Consider the following 20893-nt stretch of genomic DNA (forward strand, 5'->3'; position numbering starts at 1 on the left):
TTCCTTGTTCTAGTCTTACTCTTGGTGGTAGTTTTGGGGGTGATATTGACACCAGATGACGGTAGGCACCAAAAGCTGGGATTTGGTCACGTGAAGAATTTACAATCATCTATTCTCTTTAGCAAAAAGTAGATTTATTTCAGGGAATAGGTAAATTTGAATTGAAATTGAATTGAAAAAATAGGAATGGTAAATTTGAAATAGACTGAGAAAACATATGAAAGACAAGTTTCTCAATGGAACTCATAGTTACCTAGGAGAAAGGGACCATGAGACTTGGTCATGTCTTTAGTTGGCAAGCTAAATATTGAAAGGGACTTGACGTCCTAAAAAATTAGTTAGTCAATAAAGAGAAGTGGGGATGAGAAGCGTAGAGTAGGTACATGTGGTGTGGGGAAAAACACCATGAGGGAGAGTGCTGTGGGGACTGACCCAAAGGAAGGCAGCAGCCATGGGATGGCCCACAAGTAGATTTTATTGGGAAAATTTAACCTTGGGGATATGACTGGGATTTTTGACAGGACATGGCAAGGTGAGACTTTCCGAGATCTCTACAGAGGGTGACTTTCATGGGGTTGACATAACTTAGATTTCAGACTGGATGACCTCTCCAGAGGGTGAGACCATGGAGCTAAAGTGATCTCTAATGGTGCATCCTGCCTGCTTGCTTCAGGGATCAATTCTTTGTTTCTCTTGTCCAACACACCATTCAGGACCTCATTAGTAGTGTCCTGGGCTCCTGGCAATGAATGATTACAATGGAGTGATCTGGAGAAGCCGAGTCTTTTATTTCAATGAGTCACATTTTTCATGGAATTTGAGGGAAAAAAAGATAAAGTGAAGATGGGTGCCAGGCACGAGAGCCTATTAACATATTGTGCTGCCTCTTATATTAATTACAGAAAGTGAGACTGTCTTCTTCCATGTCAGGAGCCAGTGGGAGATACCTTGGCCAGAAAGAACAGATAATAGCATTAGGAATGGAAAGCATTAGAAGGAAAGGGCTATCTTAACACTGAGGCCCTGAATAAGGAAGGAAATAGATGAAAAGCATCTGGCTAGGAGGAAGAATATGGCCTTGGAGGTTAGTTACACTGACAAGAATCCTTGGGTTTTCTTCCATGGGTTTTTCTTACCACTTGGCACCCAGGCTCTGATCTCTTTGGTCTTCCATGTACCTGCCAATAGCCTTGAGTCCAGGAGGACAAGGGGGATAGCACAGATGAGGAGGAACCCGGGTTCCGTCATAGTCCAGCTAGAAGGATTTCCTATGAGGCCCAGATTAGAATTTGAAGGCGTTTTTCAATAGAAACACACTGGTTAAGTTCTGGAGTTCAATTAACATTATATTATAGGTGCTTTATCAATCAAATTGGGAACCTCCGTAACACAGAGAGGATGGCTTCTGTGGGAAAATGCTTTTCGGATTTCAAACAAGCCGTTTACCACTGAACTTTGGTGGAAGAACCTATTCTTAAGTTAGGACTGACTGTTTTTGCATGGTTATTCTGACTAAGATTCTGTACCTTTAACTTTTAATGACTATAGTATATAGTAAGACTAACAAATTCTGGCCTCATCAACTCTGGCTAACAATGTAAATCAAAAATCAGGAAAGTTCTCTATTTTGGCTTTTAAATGGCTTTTTTTTAGATGTTTCTTCAAAGTGAGAGTGAAATTGAGAGGGATGTTAATGTTTGAGAAGGGAGAAAATATTTGCTATTGGCACCATGTATTTTTTTCTGTTATTTTTAGAAATTTTAAAATTATTTGTTAGGTTGTTCTCTATACATTACTAAGCCAGGAAAGAAGGGCTGATCCAGAAGCTGGATGGCTTCTCTACCTCCAGACTGGTAACATGTACCCAGTGCCTGCCAATCATCTTGATAGGAGAGGTAAGGACCCCATCAATGTATCCCTTCTTTTCACAGTTAATACAAGTTTTTCTGCCTTCATTGACATACTATACTTGGAAAACTATCAGATCTTTTGCAGTGTATAGTGTAGCATTGTCTGTGGTCTTAAGTGTCAAAAGACAAGGGAAAAAATTTAAATTCTTGTGTTTAGATTTGAGAAAACATTAACCTTTTAGAATTCTATTCCTGAAGAAAGAGTACCTGGGTTAAAAGATAGCCCTAAATACTTATCAGCTTTTTGATCTTAGGTATGTCACTTGATCTCTCTAGGCCTCAGTTTCCTGATCTGTAAAATGAGGTAGTTTGATCTAGTGGTCTCTGAGGTCCCTTGCAGACTAAATCTATGAGTCTACAATTTTTCTTTCTTTTTCTTTTTTTTGATATTCAAGTAGTGGCTACTAAAATGTCGCAAGGAAGGCATGTATGATGATCAAATCAAATTAAACTGAATTCAATATTTTTTTCTCTTTTAAAAAAACAGAGTTATTAAAGCTAAGAAATCAGATGGCATTCTACTTGGCCAATGGTGTCAGAAAATCTACTGCGGGAAAAGAGCAAAGCCAGCTTGCACAGTTGCCACCGATCGTTAATGATAGTTATACGTGTAAATACTGCTCACAAATGTACAACTGTGCTCTTTATAGCAGGTAATGAGTTTCATATTGTTTAAATTTGGGTTATAGCTTTTAAAAATTATATTGGGGACATTTTTCATATCATATATACAGATATACATATATATGTGTGTACACACCTACACACCACACATGGATCAATATAGATTCTTTCCTCCTATATAGAGAGAGTGCTATCACAATTTTGTTATAGAATGAGTTAAGCTGAACTCATTAACAATGATGACAGAATTGACCTTTTTGGATTTATTACGGTTATTAAAGTGCTGCTTCCCTCCATTTGTTTCCGATGTATGACTCCATAGATAGTCCTCACTACAGACTACAGTCATTCAGTATGGATTAGTTTCTTCTTCCCTCTCTCCCGTCCTCCTTCCCTCTTTGCTTTCTTTTCCTTCTTCCTTCCTTCCCCTCTCTCCCTTCCTTCTTCTTTCCTTCCTTACTTTTCTCCTTCCTCCTTCCCTACCTTCCCTCCTTTCTTCCCTTCCTTCCTTTTTTAGCTGTCACATGTCTTTTTTTGAATAGTGTTTTATTTTTCTAATTATGTGTAAAGACAGTTTTCAGCATTCATTTTTGTAAAACTTTGTGTTCCAAATTTTCTCCCCTTTCTTATCTCCATTATCCCTAAGACAGCAATCTGATATAAGTTAAATATGTGCCATTCTTGAAAAATCAGATCAAAAAGGAAAAAAAAAAACATGAGAAAGAAAAAAGCAACAAGCAAACAGATAACAACAAAATGATGAAAATATGCTTCGAACCACGTTTAGTCTTCATAGTTCTCTTTCTGGATGTAAATGGTTTTTTCCATCTCAAGTCTATTGGAATTGCCTTGAATCACTTCATTGTTGAGAAGAACAAGGTCATCATAATTGATCATTACATAATCTTGCTGTTACTGAGAACAATATTCTCCTGGTTCTGTTCACTTCATTATGCATCAGTTCATCTAAATATTTTCAGGTTTTTCTTTTCTTATAAAACACTAATATTCTGTTTCATTTATATGCCTTAATTTATCCTCCAACTGATGGGCATCCACTCAGTTTCCCGTTCCTTGCCATTACAAAAACAGCAGCTATAAACATTTTTGCACATGTGTTCCTTTTATGAATCAAAAGTCTTTTGAATTATCTTAAAATATTGAATATCTAAAGTAGGAGAATAGTGATTTATATTGCTAAACCTGAAACTCTTATTTACTTCAGAGATAGTTAATGTGATAACCAAAACTATCGCCAGTACCTTTCTGACACAGCATTTTGAATTTAGAGCAGTCGAACAACAAATGGACAAGAGCTTCATCCCACTTGCCATGCTGCCTAAAATTGAAAAGGCTACACAGCACCTGAAGCATTCCCATCTCCAGTATTTCAGCCTTTGGTATCTAATGATGACCCTGGAGTCCCAGTCCAAGGATAACAAGAGAAGTCACAGAAACATATGGTTAATGTCAGCTTCAGAAAGGTAAGCAGAAGGTTTTGTTTTGGTAGACACCTTGTGTAGACTCTGGAATCAAGTAGAAAGAGCTTGGATTTGAAGTTGGAGCCTAGGTTGAAATTTTGGCTTTTCTACTTATTTATGATACCTGCATGGCTTCATTGTATGGAGAATGGAGGGGCTGGAGCAGCTGATGCCCAGAGTGCTTTTAAGGCCTTTTAAAAATTAAAATAAAGCATTAATTGATATCTTTTGAAGATGCATACCCCCATAATTTCTTTTTTTTTAATTGGGAAATTTTCTTCATTTTTCATTTACAGTAGAAAGAATATAAAGCATTCAGAAAACATTTTCCATATTTTAAGGGTAATTCAAAACGTTTTGCATGGTTCCAGCAGCTGAATTCTTTCATAGTTCCATTGATTCAGTGATGCTTTATATGCACAATTTCAAAAACAAAACTTACAAAAAAGAGACTAGTTTTACATGCAAGTCTTGGGAGTCGTCCCCCCTTTTGGGCACCAACTACTGTGTGGAACTGCCATGAGTTACCATGCAACCATAGAGGGAGCTCATGTTAAAATCTTTATTTTGTTTACATAGTATAGCTAAGTTCACATGTGTAATAATAGCAATTAAATTTTCAAGAGAAAGAATAATATTAGCTATTAGTTTTTATAATGAAATCCTCTTCCTGGCACTTGGTAATTCATATTTTCCAAAAAAGCTGCACTTACCTATTACCTTATGCTCAAAATTATGATCCACAACCAAGAAAAGGATGATCAGAAATGTATTATTTCAGTGGAAGTGCATTTTTAGTTAACTCAGTAGTCAGTGTTATATAAGGGAATTATTCAAAAGGCATAATAATGTTTTTTAAATTTTTTTAATTTTTTTTTATTTTTTGCTGAGGCAATTTGGGTTATGTGACTATGCCAGGCTTTTTTTTTTTTCCTTTTTAAAAAAAAATTATTAAATGCATTCTGAATAAACCCTTTTTATCATTTCTTTTCTACTCTGGCTCTTGCTCATTGGTAAGCTGCAATCCCAGATCTAGAAAGAGGTGCTGATAAAGGCTCACTGGATCTGGCAAACAGGTCATCAGTAGCAAATCTGCCCAGGAGACATTTTGCATGCATTTGATTTTTCTCATGTGACCATTTAGGCCAGGCTCTTTGGAATAATCATGGGTTTCATTAAGGTAGTAGTAGATATAAAATTTTGAAAAAGTGAAAAAAAAATTGAGTTTTAAATTCTCTCCTTCCAGTCCCTCTCCCACCTCCTGAGAAGGGTAGCAATATAATACTTATTTAAATGTGAAGTCATGTAAAACATTTCCATATTAGACATGTTATAAAAAGGATCCTTCTCCCATTCCCCCAAGAAAAATAAAGTAAAAAAGAAAGTGTGCTTCAGATTGAAGTATGTTGAAGTATGCTTCAGAGTTCATTCTTTTTAGAATTATGTAGCATTTTTCTTCTTGAGTTCTTTGGAACTGTCTCAAATCATTGTCTTGTTCATAATAGCTCAGTCTTTCACAGTTTTTGCTATTATTGAGTACAACATTCTGCTTCTGCTTATCTTGCTTTTTATCAGTTCATATAAGACCTCAGCTTTTTCTGAAGTCATCCTGCTCATCGTTTCTTATAGTACAGCAGTATTTCACCACATCCTATGCCCCATTGTGTGCATCCCTTATTCAATTGATAGCTATCTCCTTCCTTTCCTATTCATTGGATGGCCTGTTTTCTAAATGTGCATTTTCACATTTGTTTTTTTCCATAAGTCTAATTCTTTATAAATGTCTTGAAATGTTGGGGCACATTCTGAGAAAATTAGTGACTGTCAAACATTTAAACTGAATAAAAGTGGGGCTTTAACTAATACTTGAAAGAAGCTAGGGAAATGGCCTAATGTGATAACTCTTTATTTTTTCTTTTTTAAAATTAATAAATTTTATTTTGAACTTCAGCATCAAACAAGCAGAATTGTGCAGCATAGTATGGATAAAAGCATATATTTCTATCTCATTGTTACTTTCCTTGCTTTTTTAATTAGTAAGTAAAAATTTTAAATAGTAAATTGATAAATTCAATAGGGCTCTTTTTTGGGGTGGGACTGCTTTTTTTTTTCTTTTTGAAAAATTCTTTTTTCCAAATGAAGTTTTGTCTTTTCTGCCTCCCACTTCTCAAACTACTTCTATTCCTGCATTGGCCATAACATGTTGCTTTCAAAATCATCCTTTTTGAGCTTCCTTTTGAACTTCCTTTGTTCTCTTCATTGCAGTTTTAAAAGTTTCAATGGCCCTCTTCCCTCCCCCCATCCTATTGCCAACCCTACTTGTTTCCTATTTATTAAAAAAAAAAAAGTAGAAATAGAAAAACTCTTGTAATGAATAAGCATGATCAAACAAAACAAATCCACAGTGTTTGTGCCCAAAATGCTTGTCTCTAAACTCATCCCCAATCTGTGTTAGGAAGTTAGGAGTAAGTACTTCATTAAAGACATGTTTGATCATTGCACTGATCCCAGGGCTTAAGACTCTCAAAGCTGTGTTTCTTTCCAGTGTTGTCCTGGTACAAATTGTTCTCCAGATTCCTCTGACCCATGATTCTCTGAAATCTTTTCTTCCATTATTTCTTAGAGAACAGTAATAGTCCATCTCATTCCTACACAAAATTTGTTCAGCCATTGCCCAATTGTTAGGCACCTTTTGGGATTCTAGTGGGTTTTTTTTTTTTTATCCTCTTAATCCCCCCTTCAAGGTCAGGAAGTTTATTTTGCTTGCAATTCTCCATTATTCTCTCTTCTTTCTTTCTGGAATTCAAAGTATTTTTACACCAAACTGAGAGAAAGAGACAGAGAGAGAGAATATGAGTGAGTGTGTGTGTGTGTGTGTGTGTGTGTGTGTGTGTGTGTAACACTCCATTATCTGGTCCAGATAAGAGGGAGGTCCGTCCTCTCCCTTATCTTTCCTCCTTGTATACTCTTTTTCTCTGCAACCCATTTAAGAAAAGTAGCAAATTTCCTACCCCACTCCTGTGACATCATGTCTTCCTCCTTTTCTCCTTTCTCTTTTATCTCCTCCATCTGCCAGGAGAGAACTATTCTATCTCCTTCCAGGGCCTCAGATGTTCTTACTCTCAGCAATTGCTATGCAGCTCAGGTCTTTTCAACTGAAATTTCCAGATATTCTAATTTCTAATTAAGGTCTCTTTTTTTCCCCTTTAGGATTATGCTCAGCTTAGCATAATTATTCTTAGTTGTCGGCCTGTATTTTTTGCCTTTAGGAACATTGTATCTTAAGATCAATCCCCCTTCATAATAGAAGCCACAAGATCTTAGGTGATCCTGACTGTGATTCTTCGGTACGTGTTCTGCTTTTTCCTAGATGCTGTCAGTGTTTTTCTTTTATGTGAGCTCTCGATTTTGGCTATGCTATTCTTTGGATATTTCAGTTTTTGTTTTTTTTAAGGAGATCTATAGATAGATTCTATCTTATTTTGCCCTCTGATTCTGATAGATTTGATTCTGATAGTTTCCATTTATGATATTGAAATAGTGTCCCTTCTGATATCAGACACCTTCCTCTCATCTTTTTTTATTTTGTTCTAATATTTCCTGCTATATCATGAAGTTACGATTTCTTCCTGGCCTGTTCTAGTTTTCAAGTAGTACATTACTTGGGAATGATTTACTAATTTCCAAGCTATTTATTCTCCTTTCATTTTTTTCTTTCAAGGCTTTTTTATTTCTTGCTTCATTTTTTCTAGGTGGAAAAATCCATTTTTTTTTTAAATTTCTGAGGTTTTCTCTCCTTTTGGGGATCTCTAGATCTGCAGAAGTAATTGAATTTTGATTCTGTGACAGAGCTGTTCTCTTCTATTGGGGTGGTCAGCATTGCTTAATTTTGATCTGGGCCGCATGGCTTCTTGCACTAACTTAATTCTTCCTAATGTAAAGCATCTCTTTAGGTTAGGAGCACTGGCTCTTTAAGACCCTTTATGGCATCTTAGGCCAGAGTGTTAGAGACCCAGGATCCCCTAGGCACTACCACTCCCTGGGCCTTTCAACATTCCCACCTTGGGACTTTCAGGCCTTTACATTGGATTTTTCTTTTGGGGGAGAAGAATAGAAGGATGGCCTTGACTCTTGCTGACATCAGACAGAGCCTTCAGGGTACGTGTGTCTTGGACATACCCTCTAGGGTTAGTTAAATAACAAAAAATGTAGATATTTAATAAATAATTATGAAAAATGAGTATAGATAATCAGAAATACAATAGACATTTTATGAATTTGGTAACATAACATAAATCTGATAGTTTCAGAAGGAAAAAAAAAAGGATACAATATTGGGAAGACATGAATGTAATTATATTAAGAAGTTTCCTTTTTTTTTTTTTTTTTTTTTTTTAAAGAAGTTTCCTTATATCTCTTTTCATATTGTAGGGAGAAAAATGGCGACTGTATTGGAAATCTGATAAGAACAGAAGATGTACAGACTATTTGTAGTGGACAGTATTTACACAGCTTCCAGCGTAAAAATGGAATAATACCTAATACAAATCTAATGGCAGGAGACAGAGTCGTTTTAAGTGGAGAAGAAAGAAAGCTGCTTGCTTTAACTTGTGGCTATGTGAAAGAGATCAACATGACGTCAGTCACCTGTGTACTGGACAGGTGAATCCATTTCTTTTGTTTTTTTTAAAAGATCGATAAATTATGTAAGTAATTCGGGTAGAGAACTTTAATAGTTGTTTTGCAAACTAGGTTCTCTTGTGAATGTTGAGATTAGGTAGTTTAATAGATAATGAAAAAGAGAGTCAAGATAGGTAGTTTAATAGATGATAAAAAGAAAAAAATTAGGCCTCTTTTGCCTTGGTTAAATCCCTAGTGGAATCTTTACAAGAACATTTGTATAAGAATGAGACGGGATAGTGGACTTAGGGGAGATACCATGTGGTGTGGGAGAGGGTAAGAAAAAAGACTGACCCAGAGGAGGGCAGTCAGTATGGCATGGCCATAAGGTGACTTTTTAGGGAAAATTTAACCTCAGGGACATGAGTGGGATTTCTGACAGAACATGTCAAGGCGAGGCTACCCAAGACCCTACAGAGTATGGGTCTTGGTAGTCTGACATGTCTTGGATTTCTGTCTGGACCTCCCCAGAAGTTGGGACCATGGAGCTAAACTGATCTATCACTCAGTGCCTTCTCCCTGCTTGCCTCAGGGATCAGTCCTTCAGTTTCTCTCTGCCCAACACACTCACTATTCAGGAACTCTTCAGCTTCTTAGATGTCAGAAGCTTGTGGCGAGTGTCTTGAGAGGCCCTGACTTCTTCAAAGTCACCATACGAGGAACTGGCAGTCCTTGGGAGGCCTTGAACCTCCACTTGCCTATGCGAGTCTCCTCCCTCCATTACAGCCCGCTGCCTCTCCAGTGATACATAATCTCTGCTTATTTCTGTTTGGTTTTGCATTTTGAATGGACTGCTAAGGCCATGGATGGGATTGAGGACTTTTCATTGGCCTTCTTCTGGCTTCTGTAACTGTTCTTCCTGCATTATAGCTATTCTGAGTGGCATGTAGTTTGGGAAATATATAGAGGCAGTTTTCTTCCTCCTCCTTTCCAGGTGAAAGCCCTTTGATTAGATTTTTAAGACTACCAGCAAATACATTTTTCTCTCTCTATGTTAGTTGCATTCAGGAACTTGTCTTTCCTATATTTTAAAAATGGCTAAATAATTTAAATTTCATGTTCAGAGCTGATCTTTTTAACTAGTTGTTTACTTCCTTTGTTTGACTCAAATTGGTATTTTCTAAATGAAAAGTGGTTTTCTTTTTTTTCTTTTCTTTTTTTTTTTTTTTAATTTATTTAATAGCCTTTTATTTACAGGATATATACATGGGTAACTTTACAGCATTAACAATTGCCAAACCTCTTGTTCCAATTTTTCACCTCTTACCCCCCCCCCTAGATGGCAGGATGACTAGTAGATGTTAAATATATTAAAATATAAATTAGATACACAATAAGTATACCTGACCAAAACGTTATTTTGCTGTAGAAAAAGAATCAGACTCTGAAATATTGTACAATTAGCTTGTGAAGGAAATCAAAAATGCAGGTGGGCATAAATATAGGGATTGGGAATTCAATGTAATGGTTTTTAGTCATCTCCCAGAGTTCTTTTTCTGGGCATAGCTAGTTCAGTTCATTACTGCTCCATTAGAAATGATTTGGTTGATCTCGGTGCTGAGGAGGGCCTGATCCATCAGAACTGGTCATCATCTAGTATTGTTGTTGAAGTATATAATGATCTCCTGGTCCTGCTCATTTCACTCAGCATCAGTTCTTGTAAGTCTCTCCAGGCCTTTCTGAAATTATCCTGTTGGTCATTTCTTACAGAACAGTAATATTCCATAATTTTCATATACCACAATTTATTCAACCATTCTCCAACTGATGGACATCCATTCAGTTTCCAATTTTTAGCCACTACAAAAAGGGCTGCCACAAACATTCGTGCACATACAGGTCCCTTTCCCTTCTTTATAATCTCTTTGGGATATAATCCCAGTAGTAACACTGCTGGATCAAAGGGTATGCACAGTTTGATCACTTTTTGAGCATAGTTCCAAACTACTCTCCAAAATGGTTGGATTCGTTCACAACTCCACCAACAATGCATCAATGTCCCAGTTTTCCCGCATCCCCTCCAACAATCATCATTATTTTTTCCTGTCATCTTAGCCAATCTGACAGGTGTGTAGTGGTATCTTAGAGTTGTCTTAATTTGCATTTCTCTGATTAATAATGACTTGGAGCATCGAAAAGTGGTTTTCTTTATGTGCATTTTATTTTGTTTCAGGAATTTGTCAAAATTACCCAAGTCAACTTTGTTTAGATTAGATTATGAAGAAAGAATTGGTGGTATTGAAACTCCCTTAGGAAATCTTTCTAAACTGATGGAAAACACCCCTGCCAGGTTGGTAGCACTAAGTAACTCAAAATTTCAATAGTCTTTTCGAGAATATCATAGTAAAACACCTATCTTCTCTCCAGTGAAAAGCTTCGAGATTTAATCATCGACTTCCGTGAACCACAGTTTATTGAGTACCTGAGTTCTGTGCTTCCACATGAAGCAAAGGATAGAGTTGCCAACATTTTAAAAGGTACAAAAGCTGTAGTTGATGTTCTTTATTTTTGTGTGTATTCGAATTGTGTGCATCTCATCAATGCAGATACTCCCACCTGTATAACAGCTCATACCCATGTTTTCTCTTTGCAAATCATGACCTTCTTTAAACCTATCAGAGTTCACCTAAAGGGTTTGGAAGCAAAGACATAGCTAGATGGCACTCTGGATAGAATGGCAATTTTGGATTCAGGAAGATCTGAATGCCAATTCAGCCTCATATTCTTATTAGCTGTGTAATCCAGGGCCTCAGGTTTTTTGAGGGGGGAGGGGGTTGTTTTTTTTTTTTTCTTAGAACTTTAGTTTTTAACTTTTTTCACTTAATGTTATTTTATTTTTTTACAATTACATGTTATGATATTTTCAACATTCACTTTTGTAAGATTTTGAGTTCCAATTTTTTTTTCTCCCTCTTTTCTCCCCAAGGCAGCAAGCAATCTGATAGAGGCTATATACATATAATCATTTTAAACATATTTCCATATTAGTGAAGTTGTAAAAAAAAATAAGAAGAAGAAAGGAAAAACCATGAAAGAAAAAAAACAAAAAAGATGGGAAAAATAATATTCTTGTCTCAGTTTTCTTACCTATAAAATGGAACTAAAAATGGGGCTATAAAATAGTACATACCTCAGAAGGCTGTTATGAGGATCAAATGAAACAATAATGTTAAAGTACATGGCATAGTGTCTGGCACATAGGAAATGCTATAGAAATATCAGCTATTTAGCCATTCCTCTAGATCTCACTCTATTGTGTAAATTCTTTTGAAGCGGTGTGCATTCTCCACCTGTTCTCCCTTATTAGTGCTATATAATTATACAAATTCTTATTCCATGCCCAGATTTCTTTGGCTATCCAAATCCTAGTATTCTGCAGTATCCTGCTATTCAGCATCCTTGGAAGAGTATTAGTGGTTAAAATAAAGATAAGTTCTTATTTCACAGAGAAGTTGGGGATAATTGAAAACACTGCCCCATTTTCCAAATTCTGTCCAGCTTATGATCTTCCCCCAATCTTATTTAGGCATCTCCAGTTATCTGAGTAGTACCTGTAGGACCATCAGCATTCTTCATGTGCCCTGTTTGCCTTTTGTTCATAGTTAGGTTGTCCTTCTTGAGTGATTATTATTAGCTTTTAGAATGATTGTGCTTATTATGTCAATCAGGAAGATCTTTCCTGACTGATACAATAAGCACAATATCTGTCTAAAATAGAAACATTTGGAGGATCTTCCCTTTTGATTTAGATTTTGCTCGACATCCTCCAGGATCATAGCGAACACCTTTGATTAGCACCTTTATGCCTCAACGGATGTTATTAATCAAGTAGTTGTCCAATGAAGTTATTCCTGTTATAATCTCTCTCAAGTAATCTCCATAAGAGACATCACATAGGAGGAAAGCCTTTCTGGCGGTTTTTCTCCACCACATCAGGTGACTTACTTTGGTCAAACAGTAAGCCAAGTGAGATGTCCTATCTTCTGTATGTTTCTCTTATTTGTGTGGCTGATTGGCCAGAGCCCGCCCCTTTTCTCTCATTTTTTCATCAAGGCTGCCCTTGATGCACATAATTTAGATTATCCTTAAGGAGAGCCTGTGTGCAGTCCTAATCCTTAGCTTGCCCTTGTTTTGGTCTGGCAGCAGCTAGGAGGGCACCACAACAGCTCCACATCCTTTCATTATATGGCCACTTGTTCCCTGAGGAAGGATCTCACTTAGCTCACCAGTCTGGAGCTGATACTTGTCAGGTGCTTAAACCTTGTAACTTTTGGCATCCTTTTCTGCTTTTGTGTTGCTGGAAGAGGCAGCAGACTGCAGGCTATCTTGTGTTTGTCTTTGTTTCATGGATGGTTGTGTCCAAAAGATTCATTGGCCCTTGGCTGGCCTATGGTGCTGAGCCTCCCTGTCTCGGCTTGCTGCTCCCCCTATTGTGTGAAGTACCCTAAAAGCCTTGCCAGCAAGAGAGACTTGGTGAGCCCTTAAGCTCCTGTGGCCCAGCTCTTGAGAGCCCATGGTTGCTTTCAGATGGTGGAATCCACATCATAATTTTTGAGCGGTCTGAATTAAAATATTATTCTAACAACATTTTATTTACCACTTAAATCCATTTTTTTTCTTTCTTCTAAAATATAGGTTTGAATAAACCCCAGAGGCAAGCAATGAAAAAAGTACTTCTTTCAAAAGACTACACGCTTATTGTCGGTATGCCTGGGACTGGGAAAACTACGACCATATGTGCTCTTGTAAGGATTTATATTTTTACTTGTAAATAATATGTTTTTTTTTTTTTTTTTAATTCAAAAGCTGCACTCACAGAAGCTGAATGTAAATGAAAAATATCTTTGTGGAATGGCCTTCCTTTTCAATTTTGAGATAGCAACATTATAACCCTGAAGGAGAAAATGGTTGCCATCATGTGATATATTTGTTGCATTTTGTATTTCTGTCTCTGGTGATGGTTTGTGTATATTTTATATGTTGTTCTTCCATTTACAAGTGGTGAATTGTATTGAGGGTTACACATTGGATATTGTATATTCTTCTTGGATTTCATTTATGATGGCAAACTTTTAAAGTAATTCTGTAGAAGATTAAAGTTTTAACACAGTTTAAGTGCACAATATTACCAATTTTGTTTATACTGTTTTACTTTTATTCACTGGTTTGACTTAATAGTGGAAAAATGTTTTCTTTCACCCTGTGATGTTAAATTTTAGGTTTTCTATTATGTCTATATATAGCAATGAATATGTTAAGAATTACTCAGAATTTAAAGTAATTTTCTTTTAAATTTTCTTAGGTAAGAATCCTCTATGCTTGTGGCTTCAGTGTTTTGTTGACCAGTTATACTCACTCTGCTGTTGATAACATTCTTCTGAAGTTAAAGAAATTTAAAGTAGGATTTTTGCGTTTGGGCCAAATTCAAAAAGTTCATCCTGGCATTCAGAAATTTACAGAAGAAGAAATCTGCCGAGAAAATTCTATTAAATCCTTAACGAGTCTAGAGGAGCTCTATAACAGTCAAGTAAGCAGAATACTAGCTTGATATCACTGATACATTAACTTCTGTGGCATTATAATGAGCAAGAAAAATTGAGTATATAAAAGTCCCAACCAATGCCATACATTATTTGCCGCTGTGTTTTGTCCTCATTGCTGCCATAGAGAAGAGATTTTTAAAAGTCTACCTGAGAATCCTTAGTTGGCATTTTATAAAATTTTGGGAAGATTTTTTTGTTCTTGTTAGCATGTCTACTCTGTACTAAGACCATAATTTAGGCACTTGCAGCCAATTCCTCAAGTATCTGAAGCTGAATGCTAAAGTGACTGGATTATGACATTTTATTCTTTTTAGATTTAGTAATTTTTTTTTAACCCTATTTGGTTCAATGAAGATTTCTGATTTCATTCTGGAAATACGTGGGAGATATTTGTGGTGTAACAAAGCTCTAGGCAAAGAACCCAAGCCTTTAAAGCGTAGTCTCAGCTATCTTATTACTACCTAAGCTTGAGCAGATGATCTCACCTTCCTAGACCTCATTTCATTCATCTAAAGAATGAGGAGTTGTATATGATGGTTTTTCAGACCTCTTCCAACTCATATGTTCAATGAATTCTTTATTTATCTGTGTTGGTGTAGTCTAGAAAAGCTACTTGACTTTGTCCCTCCTTGTTTTGTTTTGATAATGTTTTCTGGTTTACGTTCGAAGCTAACATGTTTCAGAAGGGACTGTCTCAGGATTTAGAGTGCTCAGGATTTTTGCTATTAAGCCACTAAGAAAATCTTACTGTTTTGCTTTTAGGTTTTTTGAAATCAAACACAAACTACTGTTAGACTGTATTTTAGCATAATTTTTTTTCTTATTTATTTTTTAGCCTATAGTTGCAACAACATGTATGGGAATAAACCACCCAATATTTTCCCGGAGACGATTTGATTTCTGTATTGTGGATGAAGCTTCCCAGATAAGTCAACCAGCTTGTTTGGGCCCCCTCTTCTTTTCATCTAGGTTTGTTCTTGTGGGAGACCATCTGCAACTTCCTCCCCTTGTGCTGAATAGTGAAGCAAGGTAAGAAATGGATGATCTGGGGGTTTTCACGAAGTGTGATTTTTAAAGTGGATTTTATGCACTAATTTCTATATTTGTTTTGTGATAGAGGCCTTGGTATGAGTGAAAGTTTATTCAAGAGACTGGAGCAGAAACAGAATGCGGTTGTTCAGTTGACTGTGCAATATAGAATGAACAGGTATTGCTCTTTCTAAACTCACATCCCTATTAGATTGACTTCTGCTTCATCCCAGTTCTTCCATTTTAGCCCATTCTGTTATGCTCATTAAATCCTGGCTCAAGAAACACCTCTCTCTCCGTGAACTTTTATCCTTATACCCAAGTGTCTTTCTTCAAGATCTCTTTCTCACTGAAAGTCTCCCCTCTGACTTTCCTAACCAGGAGCCAAGGGGAGGGCTGGGTTTCTGTCTTGTTCCTTATTGCCATTTATAGACAATTATACAAGGACAGCTGGATAACTTTTATTGTTCAGTCTTTTTTAATACCATCATCTACCTTTCCATCCTTGTTATTCTTACCTTCCAGATTGTTCTCCCATTTTTTCTTTTTCTTAAATTAATTAAATTTTTTTTTTTTTTTTACAAAGCATGTGCATGGGTAATTTTTCCAACATTGACCCTTGCAAAACCTTTTGTTCCAAATTTTCCTCATCTTCCCCTCCATCCCCCAAGCTGGCAGGTGGTCTAATACATGCTAAATCCAATATATGTATATATATTTATATGTATGCTGCACAAGAAAAATCAGATCAAGAAGGAAAGAAAAGAAAAACTGAGAAAGAAAACAAAGTGCAAGCAATAACAACAGAGAGAGTGAGAATGTGATGTTGTGTTTCACACTCAGTTCCCATAGTCCTCTCTTTGGGTGAGGATGGCTCTCTTCATCACTGCACAAGTGAAACTGGTTTGAATCCTCTCATTGTCAAAGAGAGCCACGTCCATCAGAATTGACTGTTGTATTGTTGTTGTTGTGTAACGATTTCCTGATTTTTCTCGTTTCACTCACCATCAGTTCATGTAAGTCTCTCCAGGCCTCTCTAAAGTCATCCTGCTGGTCATTTCTTACAGAACAATAATATTCCATAATATTCATATACCACAATTTATTCAGCCATTCTCCACCTGCTGGGCATCCACTCAGTTTCCAGTTTCTGGCCACTACAAAGAGGGCTGCCACAAACATTCTTGCACATACAGGTCCCTTTCCCTTTAAGATCTCTTTGGGATATAAGCCCAGTAGTAACACTGCTGGGTCACAGGGTATGCACAATTTGATAACTTTTGAGCATAGTTCCAAATTGTTCTTCAGAATGGTTAGATTCATTCACAGTTCCACCAATAATGCATCAGTGTCCCAGTTTCCCCACATCCCCTCCAATATTCATCATTAGCTTTTCCTGTCATTTTAGCCAGTCTGACAGGTGTATGTTGTGGCACCTTATAGTTGTCTTAATTTGCATTTCTCTGATCAATAGTGATTGGGAGCACCTTTTCATGTGACTACATATAGTTTTAATTTCTTCATCTGAAAATTGTCCATTCGTGTCCTTTAACCATTTATCATTTGGATTCTCCCATTTTTCACTGATTTTTAGTACCTTAGTCATTTTTTTTTAACTCAATTTTCTTGTCCTTGGGGACATTAGCATTCATGTTGCCTTCTTCGGTGTATTTGCTTTCTCTTCACATTGCAATGGCCACGTCTCAGATTTGGTATTTTTGATAATTACGTTATCTCCAACATCTGTGACTTTAAGATTAAAATCTCCATCAATAACTTTCTATATCTCTACCTCTCTGACTTTCTCCTTTATACTAAGCCTATCCTTCATCCTTGTCTCTTGCTCATTATTTTCTCACTCTCTTTCTGATTTCACTTGAATCCACATCCAGCTTCAATATCTTCTATGTTCTAGTTAATCTAATTCTTTTTTTTTTTCTTTTTTTTATTATAGCTTTTTATTTACAAGATATATGCATGGGTAATTTTTCAGCATTGACAATTACAAATCTTGTTCCAATTTTTCCCCTCCTTCCCCCCACCCTCTCCCCCAAATGGCAGGTTGACCAACACATGTTAAATATGTTAAAGTATAAATTAAATACAATATATGTATATATGTCCATACAGTTATTTTGCTATACAAAAAGAATTGGACTTTGACATAGTGTACAATTAGCCTGAGAAGGAAATCCAAAATGTCAGCAGACAAAAATAGAGGGATTGGGAATTCTATGAAGTGGTTCATACTCATTTCCCAGAGTTCTTTTGCTGGGTGTAGCTGGTTCAATTCATTACTGCTCTATTGGTTCATCTCATTGTTGAAGAGGGCCACGTCCATCAGACTTGGGTGATCTCATTCTTTACCCAGCTTTCTCCCTTATTCATGACTTGGCTTAGAATATGTTCACAACATACCTGGAACTGCCTTCTTTCCCTTTTTACGGGCTGAATTTTGGGCACTCTTTAAATGCTCACTTCAATTGCCACCTCGTCAGGAAGACTTCCCTATTGCCCCAGGTTGATCACAAAGCTGAGATGTGTTCTTATTTAATCTGCTTATCATCTAACACTATCTCTTATAGTTTGGGCTCCTGCTGTTGTATCCCTCTATTAAACTTGAAAGCTTCCTGAGGAGAGTGATTGCATTTAATGTTAGCTTAGGTCCTCATTGTGTTTATAGAATTAATGAATGTTAGCAGCATTAATTATACTTGATTTTTTTCATGAAATTTTACTTGCCAAAATTAATAATGTTTGCTTCTTTTTTTTTTTTTTTTTTTTTTTAGTACAGTTATGTCTTTAAGTAATAAGCTAGTGTATGAAGGAAAACTTGAGTGTGGATCAGACAAAGTAGCCAATGCCACAGTCAACTTACCCCATCTGAAAGATGTGATGTTGGACCTCCAAGCTCATGGTATTGATTCTGAAAATTCTTGGCTGAGGGGGGCATTTGAACCAAAGAATCCTGTCTGTTTTCTTAACACAGAAAAGGTAAATATCATAGTGTCACTCTTGTAATAATTTGCGTCTTTCTAGACATGTTATCTTACATTATTTAAATTTCTATAAATTAATTTGGGAAACGTCAATATTTTTGTTATATTTGTTCAATCTCATGTGCTGGAAATCATGCCTCTGTTTGTTCATTTTTTCTTAAATTTCTTTCAAAATAATTTTGAAGTTATTTTATAGAGAGCCCTGGAAATTAGTAATTATTGTGCTTTTTAAAAAGATTATAACATAAGTAGGAATAATGAGGATTCTGACTATAATGATCTTGGAAAAGTTCAGGTATAAGTATAGATAACCATTATATCAATTTGTTTAGTTTTAAACTAATTTTTCCTAAATAAGAAATAATCTGATATAATTTTGATAAGTTGGACTAGTTAACTCATCTGCAGGATATCTCATGGTAGATTTGTCAGGGCCCATTTTTTTTGATTCTCAGCTTTAGTTTCAGGATTTTGATTTCACAGAATCTTTGAATTGGAATGGAGAGATTTCAGAAACTCCATAGTCTAATCTGTACTTGAATCAGAATTTCTTATATAGTATAACGGCCAAGTGGCCATCAAGCCTGGGAGGAGGAGATTGCTGTCTCCTGGGAGAATTTGTTCCTCTCTGGGAAAACTCTTGTAAGAAGATCAGACAATTTAGAGCTGGAAAGAACCTCAAAAGTTATCTTGTCCTAGCCCCTCATTTTAAAGTTGGAAACTGAGACCCAGCGAGGAAAGTGACATAAAGTCACACAACTAGTATGGAACAGAGCTGGGATTTGAATCTAGGTCTTCTGACTTCAAACCAGTGCCTTTTCCATTCACCACACTGCTCGTCATCCCCTGTTGGCAAGCTTTCCTGTATGCCTACAAAGTCTACTTCTCTGCACCTTCCCACCATTACTCCTGATTCTTTCCTTGAGGCCAAGCAGGACAAATATATTCCTCCTTCTTCTATTTCAAAGGCTCTCAGATATCTGGGCAGCTAGATGCCACAGAGGCTAGAATACTCGCTTGGCATCAGGAAGACCTGAGTTCAAATCTAGCCTCATATATGTATTAGCTGTGGGATCCTCAGTACATCATTTAATCTCTTTTAGCTTCAGCTCTCTCTTCTGTAAAATGGGCATAACAACAGTCCTAGGATTGTTTTGAAGATCAGGTGAGATAAAGTATTTGTAAAGTTTTTAGCATAGTGCTTGGCGCACATAGTACCATATAAATGTTAACTATTATCATCATCATCATAATTAATATTGCCTCAAAACAGCTCAGTATGTCTACCCTGACTCTTCCCTTTTCTAGCCTAATTATCCCATTATTTCAATTTACCTTAAGTCAGCACTAGGATACCAGACTGCATGATTTTTTCAACTTCATGAAATTGCTAAGAGGTTTATTTATAAGCCACAATGCCAAATTATTAATTCACATTGAGGGGTGTACCTTTCCAGTGCTTGGAATGCCAGTGTCTGGTGCCAAGGGACCTTGAAAACTCAGTTTTCCTGATGAACATGGCATAATTGCCAAAGAATTATGAAACATAAGAATGAGTACTTGTGCAATAGCTCCTGATGCATTGGCATCTCTGTGAGTGATTTTATAGTAGGTTTTTGAATCCACTCTTTAGGTTATTTTTTTTTTTTTTAACATATTTTTGGTTGTTTACTTTTTTTGATTAGATTCCAGCACCAGAGCAAGCTGAAAAATGCGGTGTGAGTAACATAACAGAAGCCAAGTTAATAGTTTTCCTGGCCTCAGTTTTTATAAAGGTATTTTGAAAATGTATTTTGTTTAAATATGCTTATAGCAGGCTTTATTTATTTATTTTCCATTCTTTTGGCAAGCATTTGTTAAGTGCCCTCTATTTGTCATTCAGTATACTAGGCACTGGAGATAGTAATCACTCAGTAAATTTCACCCTCCTTTTGTTCTAATGTCCAAATCTAATCCTTGTTCTACCTGAGAGTGCTTCTATACTCCCTTTCCCTTGCTTTCTTTTCAACTTTTGCCTTTACTTTGGTCTAATTTCTTTTTTATTATTATTATTATTATTACAACTTTTTATTGACAGAATCCATGCCTGGGTAATTTTTTACATTATCCCTTATATTCACTTCTGTTCCGACTTTTCCCCTCCCTCCACCCCCTCCCCTAGATAGCAGGCAGTCTTATACATGTTAAACATGTTATAGTATATCCTAGATACAATATATGTGTGCAGAACTTAACAGTTCTCTTGTTGCACAAGAAAAATTGGATTCAGAAGGTAAAAATAACCTGGGAAGAAAAAAAAAATATAAACAGTTTACACTCATTTCCCAGTGTTCCTTCTCTGGGTGTAGCTGATTCTGTCCATCATTGATCAATGGGAAGTGAATTAGATCTTCTCTTTGTCGAAGATATCCCCTCCCATCAGAATACATCCTTATACAGTATTGTTGTTGAAGTGTATAATGATCTCCTGCTTCTAGCACGTTTTGTTTTAACAGAAATTATCTAAAATACTTATAGTTTCTATTAAATATAGTTGTTTGTAGTTAAGAAATAAGGTTAAATTATGTTGCCAGTGCCAGGGTATATTCAGTACTAGTTGGAAATTTCATAGGATCATAGAATTTTGG

General features: G+C 36.3%; 1 protein-coding gene across 1 annotated transcript in view; it reads left to right on the forward strand.

The window, feature by feature from the left end:
• DNA2 (DNA replication helicase/nuclease 2) overlaps positions 1-20893 on the forward strand; it is a 44232-nt gene that overhangs the window by 18753 nt on the left and 4586 nt on the right. Inside the window, exons 7-18 of the mRNA XM_031956875.1 lie at positions 1778-1895; positions 2398-2563; positions 3824-4018; positions 8447-8677; positions 10869-10985; positions 11063-11172; positions 13331-13440; positions 13998-14222; positions 15074-15267; positions 15356-15445; positions 18057-18261; positions 19952-20041. Of these exons, the coding sequence (XP_031812735.1) occupies positions 1778-1895; positions 2398-2563; positions 3824-4018; positions 8447-8677; positions 10869-10985; positions 11063-11172; positions 13331-13440; positions 13998-14222; positions 15074-15267; positions 15356-15445; positions 18057-18261; positions 19952-20041 (1851 nt within the window). The remainder of the gene's footprint in view (positions 1-1777; positions 1896-2397; positions 2564-3823; positions 4019-8446; positions 8678-10868; positions 10986-11062; positions 11173-13330; positions 13441-13997; positions 14223-15073; positions 15268-15355; positions 15446-18056; positions 18262-19951; positions 20042-20893) is intronic.

This window comes from Sarcophilus harrisii, chromosome 2, assembly GCF_902635505.1.
Source record: "Sarcophilus harrisii chromosome 2, mSarHar1.11, whole genome shotgun sequence".
Classification (NCBI taxonomy): Eukaryota; Metazoa; Chordata; class Mammalia; order Dasyuromorphia; family Dasyuridae; genus Sarcophilus; species Sarcophilus harrisii.